Here is a 25468-nt window from a genome sequence, read left to right as displayed (position 1 = left end):
GCTGTAAATGCCTGTCGAGAATGTGTGCTGACAGCTTCCATCATAAATTACATTTAGTTTGACGTATTGTGTCTCTTGTCTTCGTCTCATCGTCTATCTCTGCACAATGGGTTCTTCCGTTGTGGCTCTCGGTAAGGCCACGGAGCTGAAAGAAGATCGCAGTCCATCAGAAGCTACAGTCAGGACCACCTTCACCATCCTACTTATTGACAAGAATGACAATGCCCCAAAGTTCAACAGTTCTGAGTACCGTGTCCGCATCACTGAACTCGCCCAGGTGGGCTTTGCGCTGCCCCTCTTCATCCAGGCTGAAGACAAGGATGAGGTGGGTTCATCACTGTCGCTGCCACTCACTGTAAGGTTGACTTGATACTATTGTCGGTCAATCGTAATCATTTAGACATTTTTAAACAGGACATTTGGTGTTCCTGCCACTTACTATTAGCCTTATCTATTAGTCATCCAATCACAGCACATGCACACATTCAGTTCACTTTAAGCCTCCTATCACTTTGTCTCTCTCTCTCTCGTTCTCAAATGCTGCACACATGCTTGTGCACACAGCCAACACCTGCACATTGGACTTCACTACAATTTAATTTGGTCTGGAAGGGATGGGACAGAGCATCAAATTATGCTTAACGAGGAAAATCAATCACCGAGGGTGCAGATAAGCAGAAAGCTAGTCAACTCTGATTGATTTAGGTACAGAAGCAGTCAGGGTGGAATTTGTCAGATAACTACAAGTCAAGTGGATGGTGGGGAATGGTAGAGAGAACATAGAGCGTAAAAATATATATTTTTCAAGTTTTCAATAAGTAATGCACTACTGCATGGATTAGGGGCATTTACCACTTTAAATGGTGATTAGGTAAATAAAAAAAATACACTCAAGTTTATTCTTAAAAAATTAAGAACATGAATAATAATAATGTCTTCCTACTAAAATGTATTTTATTGAGATCAAATTAAATTTAACCCCGAATCTTTGAGATGATGGCAAAAATATGGCCTTCTCGGGGCAGCGTCCCGAACATTTTTTAGTGTTTAGTGCATTGTTGAACAGATTATGTACACGCATGGAGCTGCATTGGTTCAGAAAGTGAAATGTTATAGCCAAATTTCTAGTTTCATTTAGAATTTAAAGAATTTAATTTAATTTAAAGGATAAAAATGAATTATTGTGATAAATTTACCATATTTCCTCGACGAGGTGCCCCACTTGGATACAAGCTGTGTATTTTAAACACATAGTTTACATATAGTAAGATTACTATGTTTTTAAACAATTTGGGAAAACTCAGATGAGGATGTCATGTCGTTGGAAGCTTCTGGTAGAGTTACTGACAACGTTTTTGTTAATTCGATAAATACCTGTGGATGTATTTGAAGGAACAGATTGCATCTTTGTGCAACATCAGCAGAACGTCAGAAGAACTCAGCAAAGACGTCGGAAATTGTGGCCTTGCACTAGTCTGGTTCATCCTTGGGTGCAATTTCAAGAGGTGTCATGTTCATCAGTTCGAACAATGATACAATGTCCAGAAATCAGGAAGGAGATATGTTCAGTGTCCAAAAGGTGAATGTACTTTGCTCTGAAATATGCATATCAACCCAAGAACAAAATACCCTATGAAGATGCTGGGTGAAGCTGGTATGAGTGTGTTACTTTCCACAGTGAAATGAATTCTGTACAAATATGGGCTGAAAGGCCACAATACTCGGAGGAAGCTATGACTTCTAAAGAAACATTTAAAAAAAAAAAGCCTGAGTACAGTTTGAAAATGCGTACAGGAACAAAAACCTTAATTTCTAGACATGTGATATGGTCTGAAGAACCTGAAATGGAATTCTTTGGGCATAATGAGCATTGTTATATTGGGAGGAAAAAGTAGAATGATCATCATGTCGGTTTGTTTTGACATTTTGGGGACTGGTACATTTCACAAGATAGTTAAAATATGAGGAAAGAACATTATGTGGAAATACTGAAGCAACATCTCAAGGCATCAGCCAGGAAGATATAGCTAGACCGACAATGACCAAAAGCCCACTACCAAAGAGGCTAAGGAGAACAAAGACCATGTTTTTAGAGTGCTCATCATGAAATCCTGATCTCAGTCCAGTAAAAAGTCATGACCAGAGCTAAAAATATACATGCGAGCAAGGCTTTCTTCAAACGGGGCTCGGTTACATCAGTTTTGTCTGGGAAAATTTGTCAAAATTGTGGAAGGATATCCGAAAACTTTAACCCAAGTTATACAGTGTAAAGGATGCAGGAGATGGGTTAAGATGGAAAAAAGAAGACACGCTGTGGCGACCCCTAACGGGACAAGCCGAAAGGAAAAGAAGAAGATACAGTGTAAAGACAATGGTACCAAACACTAAAGCAACCTATGTAAACTTCTGACTTAAAACAAAAGTACCGGTAATTAAATATCCACCAATTCATCCATCTGTTTTCTTAGCTACTTATCCTCACAAAGGTCGCGGGGAGTGGTGGAGCCTATCCTAGCTGTTAACAGGCAGGAGGCCAGGTACCCCTGAATTGGTTGCCAGCCAGTCGCAGGGCACATCGAGACAAACAGCCGCACTCACAATCACACCTAGGGCCAATTTAGAGTGTCCAATTAATGTTGCATGTTTTTGGGATGTCGGTGGAAACCGGAGTGCCTGGAAAAAACCCACGCAGGCACAGGGAGAACATGCAAACCCCACACAGGCGAGGCCGGGATTGAACCCAGGTCCTCAGAACTGTGGCCAACGCTTTACTAGCTGATCCACTGTGCCGGCTGTAATTAAATGTTGCACACACAAAAAAAGTATTTTCTCCTTATTCTGGCATTGAGCTAATACATGTAGAAAAGTTTTGGGTAATCCTAATTGACCTAAAGGAGGAAATATTTAGTCCGATTTCATACCATATAATGAAAAAAAAGTGTATCTTTTAGATATCGAATGTAAACTTGTGTTTTTTTTATTGTTATACTGTATTGTTGTTTATTTATACACAGTAGGAAAGTTCAGTAAACAGAGTGAAATCCCTCAGAGGATTTGACACGACTTAATCAAAGAACAACCACCAAATTACCTCAGCATCAAGAAATGTAAATCTCAGATTCACTCAAGGTTGATGCATTAGTTTCACATACACGTGCAAGCTTTCGAGGTCATTTGTATTTGTTTTGATTTGTCTTGATCTGGTAAAACCCACATGTCAGTAATGGTGTGCACACTCATTCACACGCCGTTACACCTGGGCAGGGATCTTACATTCCCGTAGTTGGAGAAATTCTAGGCAGATGTTTTATTTTTGAGACTATGACACAAGTGGTAGTTACCCCTCTCTCACTCTCTCTTGAGCTGTAAGTTCTTCCCTCTCTTCTTCTGCTTGGCTGGCATCTATAAAACTTTTTTTTTAATGCTGGAACCTGTCAACAAACTTTGTGGATGTCACTCCTGACAGGGTACTTTTATCAGGGGCTTCTAAAGGCTCAAGTAAATGGAGGAGCAATTATATTTATGGGCAGTTTGAGGTGACATCCCTGCATATTGGATGGTCTTTTAAATAGGAGCCATCAGCCACAATGGTTCTCACACAGATAAAAACAAAAACAAGGGGGCTATTTGGCTGCCAGCAAAATACTAATCGACCAGTGCACTCATCTTCCTCTGTCTGCCACGGTGGTGATGCGACAGGCTGCCCTGAAGCTTTAAAGGGGTCGAGTTTGGGGGGGCTCCAGAGACGGTGTCTTGGCGCAAGGCAACCACGGACTTGTCCTGGTTGTGGTGTCATTTTGACCCTGCCTTGATTTATATTCATACTTTTGTAGTTGAGGGATTATCTGTGTTTGAAAGACAGACAAAGACATTAGGTGCTCTTTTTAGAGGTGATAAGGAATTTCATGTCAGATAGAAAGATTTTTCCACAGTATAGTTAAAAATTAGACAGTGCCAAATGTCGAGTCACCTCAATAGTTGGCAATGTTCTCCAACTCAAACTCCATCCCACATAGTCGCCAGCATTTTGTGAGCCAGAACCAAATCCCTGATGTACGTTTCTGTATTTAGGTAGATAGTCACGGTTGTCATCAGCGATCACAACATCTCTTTCTGCTCATAAAACAGTTTTAAAATGTATTAAAACAAACAGAATCATTTTCTTTGATATGTGTCCAAATGGAGGAAGAATAACTGCAAAATCCTTTTGGAGACTGTCCAAATAAAATGTCCAGACAGAGAAAGCACCATCAGAAACTTTTTTGCAGCACTATGTAGCTGTCAGCCTTCATCTTCTCTATAACAATGCTGTAAAAGTTGCCTGCACTATTAAAAAAAAAAAAAATGTATAAGTCAGTAAAAAGCCATAGCTCACCTACAACTTGTTCAAATATGTTGACTGCACAGACAGTTTCACTTTAAAATACCTCTTTGATGCAAATGAACTCAAACCGGGTCTGGTTATTTCTCTGCTTTAGGTATTTTGGCTATTATGCATCATATTAACATTCAAATGTAAAGAACCAAGTTTGATCTGGGTTGTAACTTTATTGCTTGGTTTCTTTGTACTGTAGTGCATATGTTTTCTCTTGTTCAACCATTAATCATAAAAAAAAACATGAAGTGGAAAACAAGCCTCTGTTTCCATTGAATGTATCAATATATCCTCCATCATGGAGGAATCCATTTCTTTGCCTGAATCAATATTGTTCTGTAAACTCTCATCCTTTCTGTGGCAGGGTGTGAACAGCATGTTCCAGGTGTTCCTGACAGGGAACAATTCCGAATACTTTACCATCTCCCCCACGGCCGTACAAGGGCGTGCCGACATCAGAATGAGGGTTGCGATGCCACTAGACTATGAGCGAATCCGCAGCTACAGTTTTTCAGTAAGTTTAAAGATGTCTATACCTATTGCACCTTGAATATAATCGCACACCTGTGGTTGGTATCCAAACCCTGCAACTTTGAAAAGTAAGAAGGCGGAGGTGTGGAAGACAAACCACTAAAAATGCAGCAAGGTTCAGCTGAAGAACTCCTTTGATGACAGTTAAAAAAGTAACTTTGTCTTGTCTTTCAAACTCTAAATGACCTTGATGTACACAAGACCCGTTGCCGCGCAACAAGGAGGTTCATCAAATGCCTTAAAAGCTCTGACCTTACATATTTTTTAGGATCTTGGTTCATGAGTATCACGTATCCTCTCTGCACTACTGAGGACTTGTTTGACCTCCCTGGTACACTGTATCAGATTAAATTTTCATGATTACTGTCAGCACCCTTCTTATTATATATTTTTTTTCCAGCTCTATGCCAATGAATCCATGTCTGACCATGTGGGATTTGCCCGCATTTTTATTGACCTTATCAATGAGAACGATAACAGACCCATCTTCAGCAAATCTCTCTACAACATCAGTCTCCCTGAAAATACACCCAGCGGTACCTCACTGCTTCGTATTCTGGTGAGTGTCAAACGAGTGCACAGCCCGATGAATGAATGCTCAATGTCATAATCAAATGAAAGACCACTTACCAACTAAACGGACAAGGTACAATGAACCGGTGTGTATACACCTAAAAAAAAAAAAAATCATGGCTTTACAGTATTACAGTATTGCTTTAAATAATATTTCACACTGAATAATTCAATTTGTGAGTAAATTGAGATGAGATGATCAGAATTCAGAAGTATTTTTTTGCAATGTACAGTGAAATTGTTCTAATCTCATCTGTGTGCCTCAGCAAACTGACAGCTGGGTAACGCCGGTAAAGTCTTGTTCTTCTTTGGCTACTCCTTGCAGCAGGAAGTCATGTTTCTAACTCACATGATTTGTATGTCTTACTTTTATGCCAGACGCCCTCCCTGATACAAACCGCCCACTTCTCTGGGCATGGGATCAGGATTATAGAACTCCATTGGCTGGGTGTTGAAAAAACAAACAAAACTGTGTATTCCTTTATGCACCAAGTCAGTATGTAAGACGAACATATGCAATATTATAAAAAGTAATCAATCCATCCATCCATCCATTTTTTTCGCTGCTTATCCTCACAAGGGTCACGGGGAGTGCTAGAGCCTATCCCAGCTGTCACATTGAGACAAACAGCCACACTCACAATCACACCGAGGGTCAATTTAGAGTGTCCAATTAATGTTACATGTTTTTGGAATGTGGGAGGTAACCGGAGTGCCCGGAGGAAACCCACGCAGGCACGGGTAGAACATGCAAACTGCACACAGGCGGGTCCGGGATTGAACCCGGGACCTCAGAACTGTGACTCCATTACGCCTTAATACGTAATCTATAGCACAAATTTACTCTTAACAGGGCCATTCATATTATTGTGACTGTATAGGTGATTAAAAAAAATGTTGTTTAATTATTATTCATTGGCATTTAATACAGCCCAGCCACACCTCAGACGTTCCACTTGATTCAAGTGTAAAACCCCAGTGTGAAAATCAATAGTGTTTATAGACCGGTGCTCATGAAATGGAGATTGCGGGGCAATCTAATGCCCGATAAGTCTGGGTGATGTTGGCCTTGTGTAGCCTGCCTCTGAATATGGAGTACTCCGAGTGAACATGCTGTAAAGAGAAAAAGATGTGACAGTGCTCAGTGAGGTCTGGCGAGGAATGGACACATACATATTTGACACAAGATGTAACACACACACACAATGAATGGCACTGAAGATACAATACAAACATTAAACAGATGTTGCCTACTCATTGCAAACTCTTTACTAAAAGCAGAAAATGGAAATAAATTAAAACACTCACACACAAAGCGGCTACACTCACTATCTCCTTCAACTCCCTCAAAGTCAACACATGGCTAAAATGAGATGGCGTCATTGTAGGCTCTATTAGTTAGCCCACATGATTACAATCTAGTGTTGTGTGTGTGTGTGTGTGTGTGGTGTGTGTGTGTGTGTGTGTGTGTCTGTGTGTGTGTGTGTGTGTTTGTTCGGTGCATGTGCGTGCGTGTTTGTTCGGTAATGTGTTTGCACAGATTTGTTTACCAGTGTGGCTCTGTCATAATTTAGTTCATTAGTAATTTAGACAGTGAGTTACAACGGTTGTGATGCAATGAATGCAGCAGGCAGTTTATTTCCATGCTGCTGTTTGATTAAACAAGTGACTGTCACCCCCTGATGTCTTTGTGGTGCTCATGAGGAATTATTTCAAGTGGAGGTAGGATTTTTAACCAGCCATGCATATTTGATACCGCTTGTGCTCGTTAGGCTTAAGGGTAATTGGAGCCTATCCCAGCTACACCCTGTACTGGTCACTAGATTTTTTTGTAAGGTACATGCAGTATACTGTAGATAAAACGTAATTTCATTTACATGGACAATGTATCCATCCATCCACCCATTTTCTGAGCCGCCTAGCCTCACAGGGGTCACGGGAGTGCAGGCGCCTATCCCAGCTATCTTCAGGCAGGAGGCGGAGTACACCCTTAACTGGTTGCCAGCCAATCGCAGGGCACATAGAAATAAACAACCAGTTGAACTCACAATCACACTTAAGGGCAATTTAAAGTCTTCAATTAATGGATGTTTTTGGGATGTGGGAGGAAACCCACGCAGGCCCGGGCTCACTGGTTAGTACATCTGCCTCACACCTCTGAGGATGTGGGGGACAAATCCAGCTTCACCTGAAGGCATTTGCATGTTATTTCTGTGCCTGTGTGGATTTTCTCCAGGTACTCCAGCTTCCCGAAAAGACGTGTGCTTAGATTGATTGAAGACTCTACTAGCTGTGAATGTGATTGCGGATGAGTGTTTTTTTTACATGTGCCCTATGATTGGAAAGCAACCACTTCAGGTTGTAGTCCACCTTTTGCCCGAAGATTTCCGGGATAGGCTCCAGGACACCCGTGACCCTGTTGAGGATAAGCGGCTCAGAAAATGGATGGATGGATGGATGTTATTACAAGTCGAGCATTTATTGTATATTAAACCGAGCTCATGGTAATAAGAGTGTAATGTCACCATACACCGTGTAACTCTTTTGCATCTCATTCATTGTCCTCAACGGCTACATTTTGTCCACTTGTATGAATGCGTTGAGAGACTCAAAGGCATCAGATGTCCGTGAGGGGCAAAGGAAAGTGGCCAAATGACTTTTATGACAAAAAAACAATGATGACTGTCTCATTTTAATGGTGTACATGTCCAGACATATTATACCTATACTATGACTTACTGCACAACTTAATGGCCTATTAAAAAGGCTGTGATGACTGAATTGGTTCTGTTTTGCTTCATAGTTTTTTTTTCTTGTGTTTTCTTGTTTTATTTTGTTTCTGTTCTCTTTGCTTGGGGAAAAGACAGATTTCCCTTTGTTTCGAACTGTAAAATAAGCATGAAGCAAACAATTAATAATAAACACTATGTTGTGTGTCTTTCCCTGTATGTCATAGACTCATCATTTGTGGTCTTTAATGCCCTTTTTCTTTAACAAGTAACTTGTCTGAGTTAGTGCATGACTTTCTAAATGTCTGAACTTCTCATTCTTTCTCATAGCTGAGTTTCGGTTCAAACCGACAAAATATTTGAGTACTTTCCACTTACTGTAAGTTTACTGTGTTGACAAAATTCCTTTTTGCGCTTAGTGGCAACATCTGGACTCATAACTAGCATGCTTTAGAATAACTTGGTTAGAGTTAGTAAAAATAGTGCAGTGTTTTTGAATAAGAGAATTTATATCAAAATTTGACCTGTTGATTGCCGTGTGTATCCTCGGTCGTTGACCTGCACCTTCATGTTTCCAGAGAGCCATGAAATACGTTTCGTATACAATAGGACTACTCATTTGAACTCACAATGAATGTCATTGTCAAGAGGTGTGCGCTGTGTGCATTTCTGTAGCTGAGAATTGTCCCGGTGGTGTGAAGAGGCAGGAATCTATATGGGGGGGAGTCTAGGTAATGTTTATACAATGCTTTATACCTATGCTAATTGGAATTATGCATGTTGTTGCCAGCTCTTCTCAAAAGTGCCCAACAAGCAATCTGATAATGTTGCTGAAAGGCTTGGTTTAGGTTAATATTCATTGCTCATCTGATCAGAGCTGATGTACAGAGGTAGCTGATGCATTTTGTAGTGGCCACTCCTGCATCCCTGTGGACACTTACACCAAACACATAAGTACACACACAAATACAGCTGTTTAATATTTATGCTTTGCAGTGTTACTTATCAGTATAAATATTTATAGTGATTTACTCTTTTGTCTGTATCCCTTCCTCTCTCACTTCATCTCTTTGTGCCTTTTTTTTTTACTCTTGAGACTTTAGACATTTGAAGCTACTAATGATGGTAGAAATCAACGTGATTTTACAAAAGAGGGTTTCAGAGGGTATGCCTCCTTGATCATTTTCATTGTTTTACGTTGAGAACGTGAGTGCTTTTTGGCTGGTGGTTTTGGGGCTCTTCGATGGTCACCGTGGTTTACAAGCTTGCAGTTTTGCTGTCAGGTTAGCAGCTTCTCAACCACGTTCATAGCTGCCATCCTTATCTTGCTGATGCCCATGCTTATTGGGTTCAAAGTTTATTACTTTTTGACATACCATTTGCATCTGGTACACTTACAGTAGGTATGGCATCAACAGGGATGGAAAATGAATGAAATTAATGGAGATTTTCCTCCTCAGTTGCCCCATTTCTTGTACTTTTTCTGCTAAACACAAGGTTGTGTTCAGGTTCTCTCCTGTTCTTCCCACTCCAAACTCCTCCAAGCATGTAATTAGTGACCTTGGTTTTTGCTCTGAAAGACAGTCATGCTGGAACACCAAAGGGCTTTCGACCCATTTTTTTTACATGTTGGAAGCGTCCAAAACTTCTTGACCGAAAGGAGGGGCAAGTTTCCGAGTAATCGAATAATCATATTCAATCCCTGTTTGGGTTTGATTGGTTGGTTGTTCCGTATGACTTCTGTCAAGACAATCTGTCAGAGTGATTTCATTTACTGCTGCCATCAATGAGATGTGTTTCCAATAGTAATAGTAATAAAAGGAGTAGCTATCGTGCGTCAAGGGTGGGAGTCGGGGTACATATCTCTTGTAAGGGGGTTGATCCAAACATATTCTAAAAACATTTGGAAATAGTCATTTTATTTGTTGTGACAAGGTGTCAAGGATACATAATGAATCGTGAAAAATTGATTGAATAATTTGGGGTTTGATCATGTCACTAAAAAGCACATTACGGTTAAAAGAACATCCCTGCCCCAGTTACGGCTGCGTGTTAAACATGTCTATTGTGACTGTGTCATGTCTTGACGTCAGTTCTGCTCCCTCATCATTCAGCGATACTGCTGTTACTACTTTGTCCCTTTCTATTCAATGTGTGTCTTCAGTGTAGTCACAACTCTCTAATCTCATTCTTTCATCATTGAGGACAGAGGCAGAAAGAGAGGGGGAGGATGAAGGCCTTTCAGCAACACCAAGCTGCCAGCTGCTTTAAGCCTTTTCACTGGCAGCTCAAACTGGAGCTCCCATTTGTGCGTCCAATACAGCCCCCCACCTTTCTCGTTCTACCTCTTTTCTTTACTTTTGAGTTAAAGGCTATTTTTTACCACTTCACATGTGCTTTGAATAATTGTAGCTGCCTAAACGAGACATTTTCCTGCTCCCACTGTGTCATGTGAGCGCAGGAGCGACCCAATAAAGCAACCTCACGGCACGATATAGTCGGGTTTTACTCTTGTGCAAACTACCAGGGCAATCATAAAGGTTTTCTTAAAGGCCAAGTGTCATCCCTGTAAACATTCTAAAATAGATATTGTAATGGAAAATACATATAACATTATCCACTTCAATGTCCATACGAAAAAATAAATGTGAGCAGAGAGGGCATAATCCATGCGCAATGCTGCAGAAGTGTAATTCTACGACATCCAAGTGGTCGCCATATTGGCTGCATCCTCTGTCCGTGATGTCACCCAGACATTCGCCAATGAAAACACGCGGTGCACCCTAACTATGGGAGATGAACACGCACCTTGTGACACGGAAGCTCTTTTCGAAAAGGAGAACACCTCACAACCGAGTGAAATTACCGGGGCAATATTACACTATTGTTTTGAGCCATATTCAGATGATATGCGATCACGGCCAAACCACCTCCCATCCGATCCACTTCCGCGGCGGAGATGAGCCATCGTGGCTCATCGCAGCCGGCCGATGTGGCTCATTTTCGGCGCCGAGGTGGCTTATCACGGAGCCGAGCCGTGCTGCTTTATGGGGTTGTTCACAGCCGCCGCAATACGTGATGAACAAGCCGGGGCGCTTTACTGCTTTACACAGCTGAGTGCTGCATTGTGGCAGCGTTCTTCAGAGCCCATGCCGTCCGGGAACCCGTGCGCTTCGCTGGCGTCGCGAAGCAGCAGCCCGACGCCGTCCGACATGCACATCGACTCATTTCGTTCGCAGATCTTTTGTTACGTTATGAGAGACGAATTACGTGGTCCGCCCCAAAATATAATTTTTTTTAGTAGTTGTATACACACCTACCTGTCATTTGGAACCCACAAAGCTCTCGTCCTCTGTTCCCGTGAAATCCATTTTTCACGACAAACCGGGTCTCTTGCAAACTTATGAAGGGTAAATCCATCCTCCCAAGTGTTCAAGCAATGTCCAGCAATGCAACGAGCCGGCATTTTGGCTAACTTGAAGGAACAACGTGCTACCTTCCCTAAGGTAAAACTAATGGAAACAAACGAGTCCACTTGAGGACGGGTCTGTCCTTTGCGTCACTTCCTGCTTCTTCTCGAAAACAAATGCCTCGAGAGGATTTTCATGGCAGGAGTTACAAAAACCTGTATAAGCCAAAAACATGTTTTGTGGTGAAAAAACGCATGGGCCCATGTCGGCTGCTGTTTTTTCATTAATAATATACTAAACATCATGCATTTCATGACAGTGGCACTTTAAATTACTATCTGCCATCTTCGCCAAGGTACAATGTTTGCCCAATTTTAAGGTGGTTGAAAGTATGGGTGCTCCGTTCAACTACCCAAAGCATCAACAGGCTTACAGTGAAGAAAATAAGTATTTGAACACCCTGCTATATTGCCAGTTCTACCACTTAGAAATCATGGAGGGTCTGAAATCTTCATCGTAGGTGCATGTCCACTGTGAGATAATCTAAAAAGAAAAATCCAGAAATCACAATGTATGAGTTTTTTAACTATTTATTAGTGTGATACAACTGCAAATAAGTATTTGAACACCTGAGAAAACCAATCATAATATTTGGTACAGAAGCCTTTGTTTGCAATTACAGAGGTCAAATGTTTCCTGTCATTGTTCACCAAGTTTGCACACACTGCAGGAGGGATTTTGGCCCACTCCTCGAAGCAGATCTTCTCTTGATCAGATAGGTTTCTTGGCTGTCCCTGAGAAACACGGAGTTTCAGTTGCCTCCAAAGATTTTCTATTGGGTTTAGGTCTGGAGACTGACTAGGCCACGCCAGAACCTTGATATGCTTCTTACGGAGCCATTCCTTGGTTTTCCTCACTGTGTACCTCCGCTCATTGTCATGTTGAAAGACCCAGCCACGACCTATCTTCAGCTCTGACTGAGGAAAAGAGGTTGTTCCCCAAAATCTCCCAATACATGGCCGCAGTCATTCTCTCCTAAAACAGTGTAGTCGTTCTTTCCCATGTGCAGAAAACACCCCCAAAGCATGATGCTACCACCCTCATGCTTCACAGTAGGGATGGTGTTCTTGAGATGGAACTCATCATTCGTCTTCCTCCAAACACGGTTAGTTGAATTACGACCAAAGGGTTCAATTTTGGTCTGATCTGACCACTAAACTTTCTCCCATGACTCCTCCGTATCATCCAAATGGTCATTGGCAAACTTAAGACGGGCCTTGACATGTGCTGGTTTAAGCAGGGGAATGTTCCGTGCCACGCATGATTTCAAACCATGACGTCTTAGTGTATTACCAACAGTCCACTTGGAAACGGTGGTCCCAGCTCTTTTCAGGTCATTGACCAAGTACTGTCGTGTTGTTGTGGTCTACATAATTCACATACGGGACCTCTAGTTAGGTTACGAGGTTCCGCACGGACGTTATTGTTGGTTACACCTCCGGTGATAGTGTGTTAGAGAGTTCCTGCCGTAATGGGTTCATTCTGTTGATGTCTGCAATAAAACGAGGTTTACTCCTGTGTTCAACGCTGCGCCTCCGACTTCTTTTCTTCAGCACTACAGTGTAGTCCTGGGCTGATTCCTCACTTTTGTAAGGATCACTGAGACCCCTCAAGATTATATCTTGGATGGGGCTCCACTCTGATTGAGATTGACGGTCATGTTTAGCTTCTTCCATTTTCTAATGATTGCTCCAACAGTGGACCTTTTTTCACCAAGCTGCTTGGCAATTTCTTTATAGCCCTTTCCAGCCGTGTGGAGTTGTACAATTTTGTCTTTGGACAGCTCTTGGCCATGTTACAAGTTTGATTCTTACTGATTGTATGGTGTGGACAGGTGTCTTTATGCAGCTAACGACCTCACACAGGTGCATCTGATTCAGGATAATACATGGAGTGGAGGTCGAATTTTAAAGGCGGACTAACAGGTCTTTGAAGGTCAGAATTCTAGCTGATAGGTGTTCAATTACTTATTTGCAGCTGTATCACACAAATAAATCATTAAAAAATGATACATTGTGATTTCTGGGTTTTCTTTATGGATTATCTCTCTCACAGTGGACATGTACCTATGATAAAATTTCAGACCCCTCCATGATTTCTAAGTGGGAGAACAGGCAATATAGCAGGGTGTTCAAATACCATGCTAATTTTCTTCACTGTATCATTAAAAGATAACTTGATCGAATGTAACGTACTTACGCCAGGTGGCATACACAAAAGCTTTTGTCAGTGAATCACTTGGCCCTGGTGAAAACAGATAAGCAGACAAAATAAAATCAAATTAATTGATCAGCTCGAAAATGGACTATCTTCTGTTTTGGTCCTTGTGCCTATATGTTTGGGATAGTTTAGAACATACAGTATTTAACAAAGAACTATCTTACTTATGTAAGTGTTGAGCCAAAGCAACTATTTTACATGTCAAAGGCCACCACCAAATGAAATAGCAGCAAAAGTATACAGTAGCGTACTTTCTGAAGTAACCAACCTATGACTAGTGTACTACAGTACAGTGTACAGTGTACATTCGCTGTGAAATGTGAGCCTATTTATTTGAAAACAAAGCTCTTATTCTCTTGTCTCAACGGCAACAGGTGGACCCAGGTTAATTGTACCTTCTACCATTTTGAAGAAGAACATCTAATTGTTCTTCTTGTCAAAATAGGTCGCTGGCATAGCTAAATGTAGAAAGCTACATTAAGATAATGTTGTCCTTTAAAAATATATCTCTCAATCAGATTAGCCGACAGACGTCCATGTAGTTGAATTACAAGACCAAGGCCTGGTCAAATCTCAGGATGAACAAACTTAAATAACAACAAATCATGTTAGCTAAGTTCAATGGTAACGGACTAAAGAGCCAAGTCTAACACCAAGTTCGGTTCATGTCGGACACTGTAGACCTTCATGTGGCTCTCCTCTTTTTATTTCATTGTCCTCATGAACGTTTCTTTGGGTGACGTTGTCTCGTCATGTGGAAATGGGACACAAATGGCTTGCTCACTTTCTTTTCATGTCTCTGATACAAACAAACACACTTCCTACCTTCATTTTGCTATACACTAGCTTGTAGGAAACACAACTATGCCTTTCACTACAATGGGAACCACAGATCATCTAAGTGGTGTGTCATATTGCTATTGTTATTGTTGTTGTGTTAGGTAAGTTTTTTTTTTTTTGCTTTTGCTTTTAGAAACTACAGAAAAATGTCTCTTGTGTCAGTGATTAATCCATCTTCTTGCCAAGGATGATGAAAATGAAGGATATTTACAGTAATGGAGCTGATACTGCCAGAGCTAAGGGAGCAAATTTGCGCGACAGAACCTTGTCAGCCTAATTGTCTCTCATTGATTTTCAGCAACAGAAATTCTTAACTTTGGTGGGAGGTCTATGTCTCCATGTTTGTTTTATCAGTCTTGTGGACTCACAAATAGGCGTATACACAGGTACTTCTAAAGTGAGACATACACACATACCATAAGTGTGTTTGCCCACTGGCTTCCCCTCTCTGATGGAAGGAAACACATCATTTAACCAAACTGGTCAACTGAAAACTAATTTCTCTTTTGTAGTTAGTGCCTGAGGCCCCATGGGGGGTTTTAAAGTTTATATTGGCAATCAGCGGCTCAGTGACTTTTTGTGCAAAACTCCTTAACAAATTTTTTGAAAACAGACTATAATACTTGAGAGTGCGTATATTTTTTTGGGCATCGACAATACATTCACATTCAAAATAAAAGCATAAGGCTGCATGTACAATCATCTTAATTTTTTATTTTGATTTCTTGGCATTATTTTCAATGAACTATATATCATTATGATAGTGAAATTGGGATTAGGCTCTTTTTGATTTTTTTCTTTTTTGTTGACTTAATAGTAATTGTACCTTACACCGGTGTCATCATAGTATAATATCGTTTGTTATTTAATTTTGGTAGTTTGGGATAAATCATATAGATATAAAAAGAGATATAAAAGATATAAAACATAATAATTATTTTAAAAAATACAATAAGCCCATGAGACATTTTTACTTTGGAGTTCATCTATTTTAAAGATTAAGTCCATTTTCATGGTTCTTGTTGTTTTTAGCAATTTAGCAACCAGTGTAACATTTTGATTATGAAAGCGAGAGGCTCCTTAACGTTAGAATAGAACACATTAAAAATGCACATTTGTGAAAATGTGATTTTCTTCCTATTTTTTGGATGTTTCAAAAAGACAAAAACCTAAAAATAATCAAAGGCTCGAAAACCAGATATGTTTCCGTTTCAAGAATGAATCTGATCTGATCTGAAATGTGTCAACTGTGATCTGCTTATGAACTATTTATGTCCATTCACTACCCATTTTTTCACCTCATTGATTGAGCATTTAATCTACAATAATAATAAGAGACAATGACTTAATACCCAATGGTTAAGTAAAGTTATGGTAGAATCCGATATCCAACATTGTTTTTTACCCACTTTATGTAAAATGGGCTTTTAAACATGTGAAGTTGAAAGTCTTTGGCCTGCAGTTGGCAAAGTGACTTGTCCACACTGTCATGATGATTGTTCAGAGGATGGGAGTTAATGACTGATGGGAGTGAAAGAAAAGATGGCTATCGCCTTAACTTCTTAACCTCGCATCCCTCTCTCGCACTCATTCACTCCTTTTCCGTGGCGAAGGCAAAAGAGGCCCACTACAGCTCCCCAGAGGCGCTTCTGTCGCCGCCTCGATAGCTGTCACGCTAACACCCCCACCGCTATCGTCGGAGCACTTATGGGCCTGTCACTCACCTGGGAGAGGGGGAGCAAAAAAGACACAGAAGCATCAAGGGAAAAGAGTGTGCAGAGGAGATATTGTGTAGGGGGTGCATGGGGAAAATGGAGAAGGGCGGAGTGGAGAGAGGGGGTAAAGACAGAACGAGTAGAAGAAAGATAAAAGAGGAATGGAAGAAGGAGGGATGAGTACAAATTCCAAAATAGAGAGGAAGAGAAAGCGTTGACGATGAGCTCTTCAAGACACAGCAGACGAAGCCTCAGAGGTTAATAAAAGAACCTGACTGGAGTCCCAAAGACTTCTTATTTATTTGCTGTCCTTCTTTGCAAGTTAGCTGCATGTGCTTCAGTGCATTTGACAGCAAAGGGATTTGGACATCGAAAAGAAACATTGATTTACCATCCGGGATGATGTGAAGGAAACAGGGTGAAATTACAGGCTCAAGCACAACACCATGGCAAACAGATGATAGTTGCAGCCTTTGTGCAACCACTGAAATTGTGAAGGTCTGGATGATAACTGGTGAACCACACGTTTTCTCTCAAGAATGCAGGGGTCATTGAGAATCCTTCAGATTTTTATTTACCTTACCTCATCCACACGGGTCCACACAATCTTTATGCTGAATGGCCTTTGTGATGCAGCCTACCCATTTTTCAGGACTTTAGACCATGATCGTGCGATCTGCGATTGACTGGTTGGTCAGTCCAAACCGTACCCCGCCTTTCGCCCAAAGTCAGCCAGGTCATAGTGAGGATAAGCAGTATAGGAGATGGTTGGATGGATTTTTACTCTGGGTGGGTCATGTAATAAATTTCCCAACAAAAATGTTCTAATGATGAAAAAAAAATGTATTATTACATATTACGAGCTAATGTGTCTTCAATATGTTTGGGCTTGGGGAAATGAAGGCTGTCTCCAGGACAACTGCACCACATCCAGTTTGTTTTTTGGAGTTTGTTGACTCCGATTGAGCTGGACACAGTTTGTGCAGGCACCTTCTTTGTGCTGGTGTTGTCCAAAAATGTCCATTTATCAACTGAGTGTAGATTAAATCCAATAAATCTAGCATTAGTTTTGCTGCCATTATCCACTGGTTTATCCTATAAATGAAATTGATGGAAATTGTTGACAATGGTTCTTCAACTATTTTTCTTGTATTTTTTTTTTTCCCACCCAGGCTACAGATGGAGACCTTGGCACATTTGGTATTGTGCGTTACTACTTCGGCGATGAGCCAGACCAGTAAGATGCTATCTGTATAAACTGCTCTGCACATTATTTTCTTTAATCCTGCCACGCCGGAGGTAATCAAAAACCAAAACGAGAGCAGGCGGCGAGAACGTTTCTGCTCATGTAAAATATTATCACGTCATATCGTCTGTTAACTATTGCAATTTTGGAGCTCAGACCTGATAGTCACAAGAAGGAGTCATGTCATATCCCATATGAAAAAATATCTTCTGTGTCTTGACAATTGATGCGTGCTTCTTCAGAGAAGTTTTCAGGAAGTGTTTTTCAATAAAATGTTACACAGGATGAGCACATACATCAAACTGCCATGCACTCAGGACAAGTTAAATTAAACAAAGCACATTTTTTCAGTGGTTGCTGTCTTTTCCAAAATAATCTAAGAATCGATTTATTTTCCATAATTTAGTGTTTGTTTCTCTTTCACCAACACTTCCCATCACTTTAAACTTCAACTTGTAGTGCTCTCCTGAATGTTGAAAACGCATCAGAGCTGCACTAAATTGCCTAAAAGTATGTCCTGAATTGAAATGACATCCCATTCTTAATCCCATTCTTAATCCAGAGGTTTTAATAGCATAGCAGTTAACCCATTGCAATTATAACATGTTAAACTATTCTGAAAGGGCTTTTGTCAAGGGTTCGCAGTGTGGGAATTTATGACAATTTTTCCAGAAGTACATCTGTGAGGTTACACACTGATAATGTTGGAGGAGAAGGTTTTGCTCTCAGTCTCCACTATAATTAATTCCTAAATGTTGTAAAGGGTTGAGGTCAGGATTGTCTAGGCCAATTGAGTTTACCCACATGAAACTTTCTCATCCATGTTTTTACAAACCTCGGTCTGTGCACTGATACAGTCATGTTGGAACAAGATTGGACCATCTTGAAAAAGTTGGAAATGTCCAAAATATTAACCCCTGGACTCCAGTGAAAGGAACTCGGAATGTTTCACCATACCAAGAGATTTTGGACACTCAAGCCATTTGGGTGATTGGGGATTCCCTCTTCCTGTTCCAACATGCAGTTTTTTGTTTTCCTGCTGAGTTTTAATTTACTTTTGAAATCCTTTTAACCACTTTTAATTGAGTTGCTTTTTTTTTTTTAAACCATGGTTGAAAACAGAATCGGAAAAGGTGAATTCATCTTCGAGATTTTTGACGATAGCATGTCGAAATCTCATATACTGTACTTTGATACATGCTGAAACTGCATTCACCATTACAGTGTTGATGCAATAAAAATATTAATATAACTGAAGTCATAATTTATCCATGATTAAGATTATTGAGGAAATTAGTATATTGACCAATTGAACAGTATGCAGATTTAGTTTCACTCTGCGGTGATGTTTCTGAGAATTTCATAGAAATTTAGACAAATTGTTGTGAAATTGAATCTCTAAGGATTGGCAGCTCTGCGTATGGGAGTCGAGGCGGGGGGGTGAATACTTTTTGCAATATAATGTACATAAAGCACAAAACCTTCTTTTCAATGCAGCAATCCCTTCCCCATTTACACCTGTTGCCAACATTGCACGAGATCTCTTCGATTGACAGATCTCACAATTTAGATCCCTGCTTTTCATATCTTTGTAAATTAGGCCAAATATGATAATAAATCTCCACAGCTGCGACCATCAATTGAATTTTTTATGTTCTCTCATAGGTTTTCCTTAGATGCAGAGACAGGCTGGGTGATTCTGCGGGCCAGTTTGGATTATGAGTTGATGCGTCGCTTCACACTGACTGTGCTAGCAAGGGACGGAGGTGGGGAGGTGACCACCGGGAGGATGCGAGTCAATGTGCTTGACGTAAACGACAACGCACCACTCTTCCAGAAAGAGCTGTACGTTGGTTCTTTGAGAGAGAACGAACAGGCTGTCCAGCCTGTGGCCCGAGTCAGGGTGAGATCAAGAAGTAGAATTAGTAGGCTCAATGAATAGTCATTCATGGGTCGTCAGATACAGAATACCTCAGTTACAAATGATATCCGCAAAGTAGCAACCACATAGTATTTGTTTAATTTATTTGAGCATTCCCTACACTTCTATTACTGTATATTACAATACATAGTCTTATAAACTCATTCTATACTCTGAAATATCTTTTGAAATTTTAAACATACAGTAATCCATTCTAGTACTGTACACCATAATAATTTCATTCCTTGTAATATGTGTTAATTTTATTTATGACAAGAATGACAGCAGTAAGGTCCAGTACAGTGGAAACATCTGGAAGAATGATTGATTTACAGTTTAAATTTTTAGGCTAGGAAGTCTTTATTTTACCATCCAAATATTACAGCACGCACTCAAAATCCCATCATATTGAAAATTATGTGCACTATGAATATGAACAAAATCTGTAATGTACTGAATGTGTAATAGATGGGCCATGATAGGGGGGGGGCACTGTTCTTTATTGATGCGGAATTGATTTCAGACACCAATATAGAATATATTCTCAAGTGCTCTTTCCATTCTTCTATTTCCTTGTTTTCCCCCATGTTGTACAGTCACGTATTTGTGTATTTGTGTGTACTCTTTCGGAGAAGAACAGGCTGACCTGGTGCGTTGGCTATATGTCACTGCCACACAAAAGCCAGAGGTGCACAGGCACAATGGTAACTAATGGCTCAGCACTTCCTTTGATTGTGGCCTGAAGAGAAAGGCTGTTGTAACGGTGGGTCCACCACAGCGGAGGCTTGTGTTCACACCGCAGGACTTCAGATGATTACTTGGTTCAATGCCTGGCTCACTGTGTTTGATTAGTCTCAGCTAACCTTAAATGCTTCCGATATTAATAAGGTGCCCTGGAGGAACTGTGAAGCCACATGCCACTGAATGCTGGGTTAGCACTTTGCCCAAAAACAGACCTCATGCACGAAAGTTGACCAGGGATGGCCAACTCGACAATCATAAAGAGCCACACAACACACCTCCACCAAATTTTGTTGATAGAAGGTGATATGTTCCAGAGATTAGAATTTGCTGTTATTTCCTAAGTAGGGTTTTGTTTCCTCTGCTTCTCCTCGCTAAAATGGCTTTAAATCCAAGAGTGGGCTCATGCACATAACCGGGAGATTTGACAGTCTGCCCAATAGAATCATGCCGGTAAGGTCCAGTACACTAGAAACATCTGGAAGAATCATGACTAAGTCCAGCCAATAACAAAATAATGAGAGAGTCTTGCTGTTGTTGTTAATGTTGTGGATTAGCCTTGGAAAGGTTTCATTTGGCCAGTATTTAGCTGAGCTGGTGTTTTGATATCCTAGCTACTAATAGCCGGAACCAGCTTAAATGTTGACAATAACATTCTGGCACTCATTGACGTTTTTTTTTTTTCTGGATTATTTTTTTTTTCCACACTCTCAAAATGTATAAGTATAGATATCTTCTCTGCCTTCTCTTGCCTGCAGGCAACAGATGAGGATTCACCTCCTAACAACTTCATCACGTACAGCATCATTTCAGCATCTGCCTTCCCTGATTACTTCAGTATCATCATGGTGGAGGGCTATGCAGGTGCGCGTAGCATTGAAAACCTGAGACCAGGTTCAAACATCCAATGTACACTTGGGAAAAAACTTGGTACACAACTTTGGTCTATTAAGTCTATTAGGCACATTAGGTTTGCCCAAACCTTGATTCATTAAATATTTAGGACAAATCTATGCGAGCAAACTTTATAGGAACAGTTTGGTGTAAGCTCTTTGTCTGATTCAACCTGACTGTGGACTAGTCCACAAAGCAAGGGCCATAAGGGAATGCTTGGAGGAGTTTGGAACGGAATAACTTGACCTCCCAACTGACATCAGTTAATGGATGGATCTATGGATGTTAGAGACCTGAAAACATCTTGGAGAAAGTCTTTGCCAATATGGAACGCTTAACATGCTCTTACACTCTCCCTCCTTCAGTAATCAGTGTAACCAGGCCTCTGGACTATGAAAAGCTTCCTAGTGGGACAATCCATCTGAAAGTTATGGCCAAAGATGGAGGAAACCCAGCGATTAACAGTACTGTCTCTGTCACAGTGGAGGTTATTGTAAGTATAGCCCTACAAAATACATATGCAAATACACTCACAATAAATACCATGTGTACTACAATAGAATCCATATCTCACTCTTAAATAAGCATTTAACGTTTGATTCCCATGTCATCGGAAACTCTCTCTTCTTTGTGAATTTAAATTGTAAGGAAAGAAAAAGAACTCTTAAGCTTTACAACAAATGTACTGAATGTTATTTACATTGAACTGCGAAGAAAGCTACTGTATATTAAACCATGCATCCATCCATATTCCATAACGCTTGTCCTCACTAGGAGTTTATAGCAGCTGACTTTGGGCAAGGTGGGTTATACTCACCTTCCAGCCAATTGCAGGGCACATAGAGACAAACCACCATATACACTTAAACTTATACCTTTAAGTTAAACTAATTTAAGCAGATTTTTGTAAAAGGAGGCTGGACTATCCAGCAACAACCCACCAGATCTTGGTTTCGAACCCAAAATGTTAGCACTGTGAGACAGATGGGCTAACCACCCAAGCACCTTGTTACACATTACGAACCCATAATGAAGGAAAAACTACAATTCCTGAAACAATAGGTGGATGGAAACAGTATTGTTATACTCTTGTAGCCATCCGTTATTAGACAACTATACCACTATTATGTTAATCACAACACTAATAAAATGCATGCTGAACATGTTAGGTCAATTTAACCCATTCGTGGGCACCGTACGATTTTTGGGATATCATGATTTTTACGCATTATATCCTTCAGTATATCAAAATATTTAAGTATTTTAACCTGAAGCCATAATTTGGTATCAGGAGAGGATAACTCATCGGTCAAAGTTAGCACAGAGTTATTTCCCTTTCCTTCCCGACCCAACATGGCTGCCTCAAGTTATCATATAACTTAACCATAAATGAAAAGAAGTGATATTTCCTAGATTGTGGCCTGTTAGGAGACTTTTATCTCAATAAGGCAAAAAATTGCACCCTACCCATGAATGGGTTAATACTCTAAATAATCAACATGTCACAAACGAGGTTCGAGGGCGGACCCATATGCACGACTCCAGAGGCAAGCAGGTAGTGTACAGAAAGCGTTCATTCGGTCCGTGGTCAATGATCAGCGAGTCAGTCAAGAAAAGCAGCAGTATCAGAAGAGGCAGGCTTACTAGGATGGTCAGGGAACAGGCGAGGGTCGGTACACAGTAGGTCAGGTATACGGGAGTGCAGGAACGAGGCATGAGAATCAACGATCTGGCGGAGGACTAGTTGTCCCTCGTGTCTTATAAGTACCGGGTGTAATCAGCCGAAACAGGGTGCAGGTGTGTGCTGACTAATTGGCTGGCCACGCCCAGCCTGGGCAGGATGCCAGGAGCATGACAGTACAACCCTCCTCCTCCTTCCCCCCCACCCCCCCCCCCCCCCCCCGCACAACGGCCGGCGGCCAAGAGGTGTCTGGATGGGCCGCGGAGAAGTCCTTGATGAAAGAAGGGTCCACAATGAAGCGCGAGGGGATCCAAGAGAACTCCTCCGGTCCGTATCTCTCCCAATCCACCAGGTACTGGAACCCCCTTCCTCTGCGGTGGGAAGACAGCAACCGGCACACTGTGTACACTGGCCCGCTGTCCACCATGCGGAGGGGCGGGTGGGGGGGGAGGGTTGGCCGGAGGATCCAGCGGCGAAGGACGATCCGGGCGTGGTCTGCTGACATGGAACGGAGGGTGCACCCTCATCAACCTGGATAGTCTAAATGATGTGGCGACCGGGTTAATGATTTTGGTGATCGAGATCTGATGTAGCTCTCCTCTTGTGATCCGCTGCGGACTTGTAGATGTTGCCTATGCGCAGCAGCGTCCTCCGGACTGCGTCCCTGGTCCGTTTGCAGCGCCGTACCACTCCCAGGCACCGCGGAGTCTATGGCCAATGAGGGAAACAGAGAGGGAGGATAGCCGTGCTCAATGTGGAGTGGAGCCATACCTGTTGAGGCGGAGGGTAGGAAGTTGTGGGCGTACTCAACCCATTTGAGGTGCTGGCTCCACGTGCTCTGGTCCATAGATGCTAAGCATCGAAGTCCGGTCTCTAATTCCTGATTTACCCTCTCTGTTTGGCCGTTAGACTCCGGAAGATGGCCCGAAGTTACACTGGCCGAAGTGCCGATGAGGGTGCAGAATTCCTTCCAGAAGCGGGCGGTGAATTGTGGGCCTCTGTCCGAGACAATGTCCCGGGGGAACCCGTGGTAGCGGATGACCTCATCCAACACCAGCTGGGCTGTCTACTTGGCCGACGGGATCTTCGGCACCAGTGGCACGAAGTGAACCATCTTGGAGAATTGGTCCACTACAGACAGCACAACTGTATTTCCCTGAGAAGGCGGGAGGCCGGTGACGAATCCAACGCGATGTGTGACCACGGGGGGAAAGGGATGGACAAAGGCCGCAACTCACCCACCGGTCATAAATGGGACGTCTTATTGGCCCCACACACCGGGCAGGCATTGACGAATTCCTTCACGTCTTTGCTGAGTTTGGGCCACCAGAATCTCTGTTCGACCACAGAACGGGTTTTTGCCATACCCGGGTTGCAGACCGTCTTGTTTGAATGGGCCCAATTGACGACGTCTCCCCGAAGTGATGGAACAACGAACAGGCGATCAGACGGACAATCTGCGGGCGGCGGCCTCTTTCACCCGCAACTCGACCGCCCAGGTGAAGCCGGACACAAAGGACGCCTCTGGCAGGATAGGAGCAGCTACTGACTCCGTGCGCTCCCCCTCGTGGATCCGTGAGAGGGTGTCCGGCTTGCCGTTCTTGGAACCTGGGCGGGAGGACAGAGTGAAGTGGAATCAGGTGAAGAAGAGAGCCCACCTGGCCTGGCGGGCATTCAACTGCGTCACGGTCCTCAGGTACTCTATGTTTTTGTGGTCGGTGAGGACCACGAACGGTACTTGTGAGCCCTCCAGCCAGTGCCGCCATTCCTCCATAGCCGTCTTGACCGCCAGCAGTTCACGATCCCCCACGTCGTAGTTTCTTTCTGCCAGGGTTAGCTTCCTAGACAGGAACTCACACAGGTGACTCCTTCCGTCTTTGGGACTCCTCTGCGGCAAAATGGCTCCGATTCTCGAGTCTGACACGTCCACCTCCACCACGAACTGGCGATCTGGATCCGGTATAATGAGGATGGGTGCAGTGGTGAAACTTGCCTTAAGTTTATTGAAGGCCTCCTGGCAGGTCCTGGATCATTCGAAAAAATTGTGTGGAGAGGTGAGGGCGTGCAGAGGGGTGGCCACAGGGCTGAAGTTCCGAATGAATTTTCTGTAGAAATTTGTGAAGCCAATGAACCTCAGCACGTCCCTCCTGCTGGCAGGGTGGGCCACCAAAGCACCCGGGATCCATCCGTATCTACCCTTCTACGAGGATGAAGCCCAGAAAGGACACGTATGCTCGGTGGAACTCGCACTTCTCCCATTTCACGAACAGCTGGTAGTGCAAGAGACGCTGGAGCACCTCTCTGACCTGTCGGATATGGGAGGTCAGGTCTGCTGAAAAGATAAGAATGTCGTCAAGGTATACAAATACGTTTTTGTTCAGGAACTCCCGAAGCACATCAATAATAAAGTTTTGGAAGACAGCTGGGGCATTTGTCAGTTCGAAGGGCATCACAAGATACTCGTAATGCCCCATGGGAGTGTTGAAAGCCGTCTTCCATTCGTTGCCCTCCCAGATCCGCACTAGATGATAC

The 25468-nt window shown here is 42.1% G+C and overlaps 1 protein-coding gene across 1 annotated transcript in view; it reads left to right on the top strand.

Annotated features, from left to right (window-relative positions):
• The window catches only part of cdh23 (cadherin-related 23), a 215694-nt gene that overhangs the window by 106837 nt on the left and 83389 nt on the right, over positions 1–25468 (top strand). Inside the window, exons 11-17 of the mRNA XM_061836939.1 lie at positions 137–325; positions 4740–4889; positions 5307–5465; positions 17626–17690; positions 19365–19602; positions 21120–21225; positions 21621–21748. Of these exons, the coding sequence (XP_061692923.1) occupies positions 137–325; positions 4740–4889; positions 5307–5465; positions 17626–17690; positions 19365–19602; positions 21120–21225; positions 21621–21748 (1035 nt within the window). The remainder of the gene's footprint in view (positions 1–136; positions 326–4739; positions 4890–5306; positions 5466–17625; positions 17691–19364; positions 19603–21119; positions 21226–21620; positions 21749–25468) is intronic.

Source organism: Syngnathoides biaculeatus, chromosome 12, assembly GCF_019802595.1.
Source record: "Syngnathoides biaculeatus isolate LvHL_M chromosome 12, ASM1980259v1, whole genome shotgun sequence".
NCBI lineage: Eukaryota > Metazoa > Chordata > Actinopteri > Syngnathiformes > Syngnathidae > Syngnathoides > Syngnathoides biaculeatus.
This window is presented reverse-complemented; position numbering and strand designations above follow the sequence as displayed.